An 11,973-nucleotide genomic window follows, 5' to 3' on the forward strand; every position below is an offset into this window, starting at 1 on the left:
ATGTGATCATGTAGTACTTCTCCAATGATGTGATCATGTAGTACTTCTCCAATGATGTGATCATGTAGTACTTCTCCAATGATGTGATCATGTAGTACTTCTCCAATGATGTGAATGCCATGACGCCAATAGATAAGTGAATCATCCCTTTGATGGGCCAGATCTCCTCCTGTTTTCTTCTCCTTGTGTTTTGAAAAACAGGAAGACATAGTGGAGTACTAGAGTTCTTTATCAAATAAGTGTTAGCTTAAAGTTGCACTATGCAGAAATTGCTCCACCATTTCCTGGTTGCTAAAGCTAATAGTTTGCCTAATTCAGTTTATGTGACAAAACAAGCAAGTATAGTGTAGAGAATCATTGTACCATCTAAACCGCTGTTGAAATATATTTTCCATAACCAAAAATATTGTATTTTCAGCTGTATGAAGCTGGTGTGCAAAACCGAAAGTAAAAGATGCAAAACCTAAACTTAAGAATAGAGCATAGAAATAGCACGCACAGAACAGATTTACCACTTCTTAGACTTTCTTTCAATGAGAATGACGGATCTATAACTCATGTTCTGTTATAATCTCCACCCAGCACAGCCAGAAGAGGACTGGCCACTCCTCATAGCCTGGTTCCTCTCTAGGTTTCTTCCTAGGTTCTGGCCTTTCTAGGGAGTTTTTCCTAGCCACCGTGCTTCTACACCTGCATTGCTTGCTGTTTGTGGTTTTAGGCTGGGTATCTGTACAGCACTTTGTGACATCAGCTGATGTAAGAAGGGCTTTATAAATACATTTGATTGATACTGGAATGAATCCAATGCTCTATTCCAAACACTTGCCCTTATTTGAAGTCCTATTTACAGATGTCAATTGTCTGCKACAACAATGTTACACGTTSTGAATAGAATAGACAGACGGACAATTCCGTTTGCTGTACTGTTCTGATTTCCTCTGTCCTGAAGGGAATAAGCACCTTTCCTGTCAGAAAGGATAAGTAGCATCTAGTCACCTGGGTCTACCCCCTTGAGCTGCACTGTCCTGCTACAYGTCAGACYAGCTTATTGGCAGCAATGTTCATTACTCACCACCAAATCAGCCTCCCGGGAAGATTTTATGTCTGTGTTGTGGTGCAGCAGGTTCCACAAACACTGACCTCTACTGACTCACCTACACATACATATGTAATATCTTAATTTGAGKCAGTTTGCCACAGCAGGAAAATAATCCTGGAGAAACAGGACATTTTAATTATGTGGATTATAATGAATGGACATTTCTTGTAGGGTTTGATACATTTTAAAGTGGAAATTACGAACTTTAGAAGCCTTTTTAAAACTTGAATACACTACAAGTTTGCATTCCCCTCCCCTCAGCAACAAAAGGGTGATCAAATTAAGATCCTACATCTGTACTCACCTGAATTTATACTGACCTACCTATACTTACTGCTGTGTGTAATGGCATTGGGCAGAGAGGTTTCAAGATTGCCCTGAAAGACAGAGACTAAGGACACATTCACAGACTCTCTCTAGCTTAAATGAAGGTCATAATCAATTTGTGGTGGTTTTGAATGCATTTCACATTTGTTGATAATGTCACCTTGAGAATCACATATAAAAGGAATGAGTAAGTAATGAATGAATGTTTTAATCATTTAATAAGCAGACCAAGCCAATCATATCACGTACATTAGCAACTTATAGGATATAAAGTGTGTCCAAGTAGGATAAGTTGTTATTGCATGTTTTGCAGCTGTGAAAATATGCAATTATGTAAAAAAATTAAATGACCATCACTATCCCTATTCCCCACATTGGCCGACACAGATTATTCACAAGTTAAACAACCATGCACTGTTAGACTAAAGTCTTGCAGAGGCACCACTAAAGCTTATCAAATAGGATTAGGAAGCAGAAAAAAATCTCTTGCCAAAGTCCCATCTGCTTACCTGAGTACGGCTGGGGAGCTGTCTTCAGCACTATAACCACATCCCGTTACACTGGGGGGATAGCCTAGCCCCACGAGGAATAACCAGAGGAATAGCCCTAGTTTTACACAATGCTATCAAGTGGATGGACAGCACACAAAACCCTCTTGTTGATGAACTGAGAAGGGTTGAGAAGATTTAATCTAGACTGGGGCTGCATCTTGGATCTTGGCTCTTTCAGAAATGCCGGGGCTAACGAGGAGCTGTGTTTTTTGGGTTGTGTCTGCCATCCTTCTGACAGGATACTTTGACACAGGTAGGTACAGTAGAGGATTTAATGATGACTGTTTGACTTCTGATCACATGTATAACTGTCTCATGTACTTTTACAGATGCTTCGCATGGAGTTGCTGTGGATGGTGGTTTGGTAGTGAAACAAGTGAAATCTCAAGACCCCTCTGGGATTTCAAGCCAACTGGAGTCAGATGYAGGTCTGGAGGCTTTGACCCACAAGACACACAAAGGAAAGGGTGCTATTTCTAGAAGAAAGCGGAATATTCTTTTTCCCAGTGGAGTGAAGCTTTGTTCTCAAGAGACTGTAGACCAAGCGATAGAAAACCACCTGAAGTACTTTCACCAGCGAGGTAAGCTTTTTCACTACTGTATCTCATGGGCACTGGGGATTCATTATGACCTGGAGTCTATTCATCTACAATCTTTGTTGTTCAGCCAGATGAATTMAATTCCTGTGATGCATACACTCTTTTGCAAAAGGGTTTCAAAAGGGTTCTTCGGCTGTCCCCATAGAATAACCCTTTTGGTTCCAGGTTAAAACCCTTTTGGGTTCCATGTAGAACRRTCTGTTGAAAGGGTTCCATGTAGAACCCTCTGTGGAAAGGGTTTTACGTGGAACGAAAAAGGGTTCTACCCGGAAACAAGGGGTCTACCTGGAACCAAGAAGGGTTTCCAAAAGGTTTTCCTATGGGGCTATCCGAAGAACCCTTTTAGGTTCTAGATAGCTCCTTTTTTTTCTTAGAGCGTATGTGACAGTAGGCTACGCGCACTCCTTTTATCATATGGCCGTCTATGACTTATTACAGATTTTCTATGCATTTATTGTAATAACACAACTTTATATACATCAAAATGAGTACAACTTTCTGTGATGATCTTATATTTAATTGGGAATGGACAGGTGGGGAAGATAAATAGATGTTTGTCATGTAAATGTTGTGCTCTTTAATCACCTCCAACATGAACATGCAGTAACCAGTACTTTTCCAGCCTCTTTATTAAAGCCCTATGGTCGTCCACGTGCATGTCTCAGCCGTTGAAGTACAGCCCTGTGTTACCATTCTCTATCAGTCGTTTACAATGGTTCAGAACCTTGTTGGAACTCAAGGAATTACTAGAAGTCAATCAACGACAGTTACTAATCTATCTGATTCAAGGGCTGTAGTTATAGTATTCAGTCATGGAGGCTGAGAAACAGAGGCCTGGCACCAGACAGCCTTGCACCAGGGTGCCTTCTGTCAGTTCAACCCAAACACGTGGTGCTCCACCTGGGGAAGATTAGAGAGAAAGCCCCAGTCCTCGGCCTGAACCCTGCCTCGCTACCGAAATAGTAGTCCTCTAGACATTGATCAGATGAGCCATGCTGCCAGGAAAATATGAGAGCCCTCAGGCYTGCTCCCGTTAGCTCCTCTACCAAGGGCTTTCTGGTTGTCCTCAGCCTCCAAACCTGAAATGTAGCATACAGATGTAGCCGCAGATTGAGAGAAAAAACGTTTTTTTGCCAGCTTTTTTTGTTCCAAAGCAGAGGTACTGGTACATTGTGAAAAGTACGTGCAATACCACATGTCTTGAACTGAGAAGTAATTTCAATGTCAGCAGTGGTGGTGAAATGGTGATGCTGTCTGGAACGTGGGAGTATATGTGTGTATGGATCAAAAAATGACCTCACATTTCCCTGATTGCCTTCATTTTTCATAGCTGTCCATTGGAGAGATTTTTCCTGTCAGGATCGCTGGCTAAATGTCAGCTAAATGKCAATGTTTGTTTTGGTTTCCATGTCCTTGTACTACACAATATTATTTAAATCTAGATTGAATATTCATATACATAAAGCGGGTCTTCTTCTACATCCATCTGTGTCACAGAGTGCGACCTCTGTGTCACATGTCTCTGTGTCAATCAGGGTTGGGGTCAATTCCATTTCAATTCTGTCCAATCAGGAAGTACACAAAAAATTCTGGGTGTGAAAGCTAGTCTCTGACCCAGTCCTGTGTCTGTGTGCTGCCCAGTGTGTCAGGAGACGGTGTGGGAGGCGTTCAAGATCTTCTGGGACCGTCTACCTGAGAGAGATGAGTACCAGGCCTGGGTTAACTTATGTCAGGATGGAACTGTCAGCGTGATGGAGATTGGCAGCAACTTCAGCCGATCAGAGGAGCACGTCTCTCTTGTTAGGGCTGTGAGTGAGAATTTTGTACAATTTGATATGTAAAACATTACGGATATTGATGTGTGTGAGTATGCGTGTGTGTGTGTGTACAAGTGTGTGTAGTTTATTGGTATGTGATTGAGAAGCTTTATTTATCAATGGATTCTGTTTTTATTTCAGAGAGTGGTGATGACTGCTACTCCGAATAGGTGAGTTCCTAACATTTCAATGTCTCTGTGAGATACTAGCACTTGCATTCTGTCACAACACAAGATATGTACATGCCTGGGTCACGTTCAGCGGGTTGCAACGTTACAGAACGTTCAGATCACTTAGAGCCAGAACATGTACAGAATGTTGCATCCCGCTGAACGTCACACACGTTACTCAACCTCAACCCTCATCAACCACATTGATTTACACCACTTCCATGTTCTCCTCATCCCCGTCCCATCCACGTCAGCGAGCCCACAAGCTCAGGGTCCAAAGTGTGCAGGTAGGCCTGTTCCAACACTAAAGCCTGCTGTCTTGGTGCCCACACAGCTCTATAGAAACACTGCTGTGTTGTATGCTATCCATAACAGTGATGTAGTCCCGTGTAGCTCAGTTGGTAGAGCATGGCGCTGCAACACCAGGGTTGTGGTTCGATTCCCACGGGACTAGTATGAAAAAAATCTGAAAATGTATATAAATCGCTCTGGATAAGAGTCTGCTAAATGATGAAAATGTAACATGTAAATTGACGTCACGGCAGCCTCCGCTGCTAGCCACCACACAGCTCTGCAGCCTGCTCAAACCTTTCCCCCTCGCCCTTCAGACCAGATTCATACAACATAGCAATTGTTGATGATGATCATAGCCATGCCTGTAAGACACTCTGTGCTGTAAGCTTACACGCATGTAGACATAACAGACAAAGATATTATAGCAGGTCTACTTTTGTAATATTCTGGTAGTTCCATACAGGGGTAACAGTAATACCTGGTGTTACATACAGGGGTCAGTGTAACAACATGTAATACCTGTAGTTACAATACAGGCACAGTGTAACAACATGTAAAACCTGGTAGTTAATACAGGGTACAGTTAACAACATGTAATACCTGGTAGTTACATACAGGGGTACAGTGTAACAACATGTAATACCTGGTAGTTACATACAGGGGTACAGTGTATACCTGTAGTACATACAGGGTACAGTGTAATACCTGGTAGTTACATACAGGGTACGATAACAACAGTATACCTGCGTATTACATACAGGGTACAGTATAACAACATGTAATACCTAGTTACATACAGGGGTACAGTGTAACAACATGTATACCTGGTATTACATACAGCTACAAGTGGTATTACCTGGGATAGTATACATAACAGGGGTACAGTGTAACAAGCATGTAATACCTGGTAGTTTACATACAGGGCTACAGTGTAACAACATGTAAAACCTGGTAGTTAATACAGGGTACAGTGTCAACAACATGTAAACCTGGTAGTTACAAGGTACTGTGGGTGTGAAGCATACATATAATACCTGTAGTTACCACACAGGGGTACAAGTGTAATACCTGGTAGTACATACAGGTAGGTAATACTGTATTACAACAGTACATATAACAAATGTAAATACCTGGTAGTTACATACACGGGGTACAGTATAACAACATGTAATACCTGGTAGTCTACATACAGGACGTGTAAACAACATGTAATACCTGGTAGTTACATACAGAGGTACAGTGTAATACCTGGTAGTATACATCACAGGGCCATACAGGTAAAACATGTAATAGCTGGTAGTTACATACACGGGTACAGTGTAACAACATATGTAAAACCTGGTAGTGTACATACAGGTACAGTGTAACAACATGTAATACCTGGTAGTTACAACAGGGGTACCAGTGTAATACCTGTAGTGTACATACAGGCTACAAGGGTACAGCAACAGTAAAACCTGGGTAGTTTAACATGACAGGGGTACAGCTGTCAACAACAATGGTAAATACCTGGTAGCGTTACATACAGGTGGTACAGCCCCCAGTGTAAACAACACTGTATTACACCTGGTAGTCTACATACACGGTACAGTGTTAATACCTGGTACTTACATACAGGGCTACAGTGTAACAACATGTAATAGCTGGTAGTTACATACAGGGTACAGTGTAACAACATGTTAAAACCTGGGATATTAATACAGGGGTACAGTGTAACAACATGTAATACCTGTAGGTTACATACAGGGACCAGCCCATCGCCGTCAAGTTACATTGTACATACCACTGGATACCTGGTAGTTACATACAGTTACAGCCTAACTCATAACAACAGTGTAAAACCTGGTTGTTGATTTGCACAAATGTTAAAGATTTGAAAAAGCACATCACCAATAGCATGGAAGCCATTTGAACAGGTTTCCCAGTTCTGAATACTATGTCATTATTGTAATGACGCTGTACATTCCTGCGTAACTGACATATTTTATTACCAAGCTATGAGGGGTGCTTATTGTAAGATGGAGCTTTACAAGCTATAATTTTCTTGTTATCACATCTTTGGAAGTTACTATTCTGATTGTCTGCTCTTTTACACAGTCCAACATGTTGAAGTTACTGATTCGATCCTTTCTCTCTTTACACATGCCCAACATTTTGAAGTTACTGATTGATTGTTCTCTTCTTACACAGTCCGAACATGTTGAATTACTGATTGATGTGTCCTCTCTTTACACAGTCCAAACATGGTTGAAAGTTTACTGAGTTGATTGTCCTCTCTTTTACACAGTCCAACATCGTTGAAGTTACTGATTGACAATCTCTCTTTTACACCATCCAACTGTTGAAGTTACTGATTGATTGTCTCTCTTTTACACAGTCCAACATGTTGAAGTTACTGATTGATTGTCTCTTTTTCACACAGTCCAACTGCGGCAACTCCACCAGAATTGGCCACCACCCAAAAAGGTTTACCTCTTAACCTCAATTCAGTGTCTGGGCAAAATTCATCTGTCTTTTATGCCATCTGTTGATCAGTGACAGTATAGCTAGACTATTAGCCCCTGTCTGGAGTACTGTCTTGAGGTTATTGTGGGTGCTGCATAGGACGACTGTAGCCTGATCAAGACACACGTTGCTCCCAGAGTAGGCCTTTAATCCTTCTTAATGTCACACCACGTTGACAGTGGATAGAGGGACCGTTAGACTTTCCTAAGAGATTGTCTGAACTGCTTGTCTGAACACACTACTTTTCAATTTCAGTGCCAGACATGTTCAGTAGCAATTCATTGATGTCATGTAGAATGTTTTCTTATGTAATTGTAATCTGTGTCACGTATAATACACCCTCTTTTTATTCATACTTATATATTCTTTGTTTCTGGGTCCCTTCTTGTTTTCTTCTGTAGATAATGAAGTCATTGTCGTACAGCCAGACACCTTCCCAACCTTGCGAGGAGATGTTGACATCATTCCTGTCACTACTGCAGAACYAGTTGAGGAGGTCACAGAGATGGTCCTGCCAGAAACGACTGGCTATGTGACTGAAGATGCTGACATCGACGTCACCTCAGAGACCGACGATACAATACAGGAGATAGGAGAGGACGCCACTACCGAAGCTGCCTTTGACGTCAACTCCGAAACAGCAGTTGAAGTCATTGCTGAGRCTAGTGATGAGGCTGTCCAGGAGGTTAATATGGCTGCTGTTGAGGAGACATCCGATGCTACCTCAGATGACACTGTGGAGATCAAACCTGAACCTATTGTCACTGTCATCCACGAGCCCATTAATGAGGTTATTGGGAAAATGGATGAGGAAGTAATCTCAGATACCACACACAATACAGTGGAGGAGGCAGAAGACGCTGCTGCTGAGGTCCCACCAGAAGCTGCCATTGAGATCCCTGCAGAGGTCACATCAGAGGCTGCCGTTGAGATCCCTGCAGAGGTCCCTTCAGAAGCTGCCATCGAGATGCCTGTTGGGTCCACAGACAAGGATATGACAGAACCTGAAATAAAATCTATTCCAGAAACTTCTTTGGAGGACATTTCTGAAACCACTTCTGAAGCGCCTTCGGAGTCTGCCACAGAAATCACTTCAGATACCATAGACAAGAGATCACAGGAGGGCGCCACAGAAATCACTTCAGATACCATAGACAAGGAGATCACAGAGGGTGCTACAGAAATCACTTCAGATACCATAGACAAGGAGATCACAGAGGGCGCCACAGAAATCACTTCAGATACCATAGACAAGGAGATCACGGGTGCTACAGAAATCACTTCAGATACCATAGACAAGGAGATCACAGAGGGTGCTACAGAAATCACTTCAGATACCATAGACAAGGAGATCACGGGTGCTACAGAAATCACTTCAGATACCATAGACAAGGAGATCACAGAGGGTGCTACAGAAATCACTTCAGATACATAGACAAGAGATCACAGAGGGTGCACAGAAATCACTTCAGATACCATAGACAAGGAGATCACAGAGGGTGCCACAGAAATCACTTCAGATACCATAGACAAGGAGATCACAGAGGGTGCTACAGAAATCACTTCAGATACCATAGACAAGAGATCACAGAGGGCGCCACAGAAATCACTTCAGATACCATAGACAAGGAGATCACAGAGGGTTCTACAGAAATCACTTCAGATACCATAGACAAGGAGATCACAGAGGTGCTACAGAAATCACTCAGATACCATAGACAAGGAGATCACGGGTCTACAGAAATCACTTCAGATACCATAGACAAGGAGATCACAGAGGGTGCTACAGAAATCACTTCAGATACCATAGACAAGGAGATCACGGGTGCTACAGAAATCACTTCAAATACCATAGACAAGGAGATCACAGAGGGTGCTACAGAAATCACATCAGATACCATAGATGATGAGATTAAAGAGGCTGCCATAGAGGTCACTTCATATACCACTGATGAGGAGATCACAGAGGCTGCGGTAGAAGAAAACGTAACTTTGAAGACCACTTCAGACATTGTCACCAAGGAGACGTCAGAAGATACTACAGATGAGGATATTCCAGAGGATGCAGCAGAATTAACTCCAGACATTTCTCCAGAGGACACGTCTGAGACTACAGATGAGGAAGCTGCAGCAGAGTTGATTCCAGAAGTTTCTCCAGAGGATTCAGATGGAGACGTTCAGGAGCTCCCTGTGGAGGTCACCTCAGAGGCTACAGTAAATGTTGCCCTAGAAGACACTGAAGAGGAGACCCCTGAGATTTTAGAGGAAGTTATCTCAGACGCTGCAACGCATTTGATACTCGAGGCTACGGAGGAGATCACTCCAGAGACTGTACTAGAGGATACTTTGGCCACTACTACTAATGAAGTGGTAATAGAGATTGGTCCTGAGGAAGAAGTCACTCCAGAAACTTCAGTAAAGGCCATTCCAGAGGATGTAACAGGGATCACTGAAGAAGCAACAATAAAGGCTGAAGTCACTCCTGAGGCTGAAGTAGAGATGAAGGAAGTTACGGTGGAGGTCACCTCAGAAGCCACTTTGGAGGTCACTCCTGAGGTTGAAGTAGAGRTAACTCCAGAATATGTAGTGGAGGAACCTCCAGAGGCWGCTGAAGAAGTTCCTGAGGAAGCAGAAGAGGTCCCTTTGGAGACTGCAGTGGAAGAMACTCCAGAGTCTGTAGAAGAAATCCCCCCAGAGATTGTAGAGATAACTCTGGAAGCTGTTGAAGAAGACACTCCAGAGGCTGTAGAAGAAATAGTTTCAGTGACTCCAGAAGAGATAGCACCAGAACCTTCAGAGGAGGACATTCCAGAACCTTCAGAGGAGGACATTCCAGAACCTTCAGAGGAGGAAATTCCAGAACCTTCAGAGGAGGAAATTCCAGAACCTTCAGAGGAGGACATTCCAGAACCTTCAGAGGAGGAGAATGGGGTATGGTAGCAGGTGCCAGGCACACTGGTTTGAGTGTTTCAAGAACTGCAACGTAACAGTTTCCCGTGCGTATCTAGAATGGTCCACCACCCAAAGGACATCCAGCCAACTTGACACAACTGTGGAAATACTGGAGTCCACATGGGCCAGCATCCCTGTGGAACGCTTTCGATACCTTGTAGAGTTCATGCCCCAATGAATTGAGGCTGTTCTGAGGGCAAACGGAGGTGCAACTCAATATTAGAAAAGTGTTCCTAATGTTTTGTACACTCAGTGTACATCCTGTATGCAAAAGTAAAGGAAACAAAAACAAAAGCGGGTGTCAAAAAGGACGGGACCAAACAATTGCTTTTACCAAGAGCCTGCCACAGGGACTGGAGTATACCAACTTTACTGTACCTTATGGGTGAAATGTTTTGGCCACGCGTTGGTAGTAGAAGCTAGAGGGGTCTCTCAGGGCGTCGTTGTAGTTCTCTCCCTTCAGCTGGATGCTGAGTTCCACCACCTGCTCCTCATGGGTGTGAAAGGCCTCGTCATGATGTCCTCAATCTCATTGCCCAGCTAAACACAGGACACAAAAACAGATCACAACAGCTCACATCATTACAATATCACTTCACTCTCATTCATTTCAGTAGACAGTGTATTTAATCTATAGCTGATGCACCTCTCTTATGTGTGTTTAAGAAGGCTTCTATCCTTTATGATGATGTGAGTGGAGAACTCGAGAGTAGTGTGAAGTGTAGAATGAGATGTGTGTATGTATCGATGTAGATAGTAGTAGTCCAATAATAGACTTGCGAGTGCAAGTATGCTCGTGACCCCGCAATTGTAGATAGCGCGAGACACATACGTGGTGAATAAGTGAGAATAGTACGATATAGGAGTGCAACACGGATAAGGGAGGTTATGCGAGTCGATTGTAGGTGATGTCAGTCTAGGAGTTACTCCTGGTAGAACCCATAGATAGTGGGTAGCGAGGAATCCAGACCGGTATAATGTGATTCTCCTCTGGGACGAAAGTACACCGGGAGACAGATGCGCAGAGTGATTAGTCCTGCTGCGACGGTCGATGTGTAGAAGAACGCTGTCAAAATTCGGCAGTTAATCAGTGATGACCTCGAATAGAGTCGAAAGTCTCACACGCAGCACTCACGGTGTAGCGGCTGCTGAGTGGACTCACCCTCCAAGGCCTAGCGTAGTGTGAGAGTACTCGCCTGTCTGAACTCTGAAGGCATCTAGATGAATAACTTTTGAAAGCCTGCTTCTGTATCTAATTTGGGAATTGATTCTTGTCTACGCCATGCACACTGCCTCTTCTGAAGCTCTAATTATCTGCCTTCATAGAAGTTTCTGAATGTCCCCCATGAAGAGATTACTAAAGAATATATCCTCCTTGAGGTTACGGAATTCCTCACTACAACGAGTTAACTGGAATTATCGTCCTCTGAAGAGTTCATGGAATATCTCCATCTGGAAGAGTTCATGGAACTCTCCTCCTCTAGAAGGATATATCTGAGCCTCCTCTGAAAGTTTCTTGTGCTTAATCTTCTTCATAGTCACTGCAACTACTCTACACCTACTGTAGATGTCTCTACACAGTTTAACACAGGTTATCCTAGCAATCTCTGAGGAATTCTACACAGACTCTGGAGTTCTATCCACGAAAGTCCAAGGACC

General features: G+C 43.0%; 2 protein-coding genes across 2 annotated transcripts in view; both read left to right on the forward strand.

Moving 5' to 3' along the window:
* Positions 1 to 1,945: 1,945 nt before the first annotated feature.
* On the forward strand, positions 1,946 to 9,046 carry LOC111974037 (interphotoreceptor matrix proteoglycan 2). Its single transcript, XM_024001535.2, has 6 exons — positions 1,946 to 2,230; positions 2,307 to 2,558; positions 4,218 to 4,384; positions 4,535 to 4,563; positions 7,280 to 7,323; positions 7,764 to 9,046. Exons 1-6 carry the CDS (start codon positions 2,158 to 2,160, stop codon positions 8,795 to 8,797), a joined length of 1,599 nt encoding a protein of 532 aa, XP_023857303.1. The 5' UTR covers positions 1,946 to 2,157; the 3' UTR covers positions 8,798 to 9,046.
* An 815-nt stretch (positions 9,047 to 9,861) lies between these two features.
* Positions 9,862 to 11,973, forward strand: part of LOC111974040 (interphotoreceptor matrix proteoglycan 2-like) — a 24,725-nt gene continuing 22,613 nt past the window's right edge. Inside the window, exon 1 of the mRNA XM_024001544.2 lies at positions 9,862 to 10,293. Within this exon, the coding sequence (XP_023857312.1) occupies positions 9,862 to 10,293 (432 nt within the window). The remainder of the gene's footprint in view (positions 10,294 to 11,973) is intronic.

The sequence above is a fragment of the Salvelinus sp. IW2-2015 genome, linkage group LG15 (genome assembly GCF_002910315.2).
Source record: "Salvelinus sp. IW2-2015 linkage group LG15, ASM291031v2, whole genome shotgun sequence".
NCBI lineage: Eukaryota > Metazoa > Chordata > Actinopteri > Salmoniformes > Salmonidae > Salvelinus > Salvelinus sp. IW2-2015.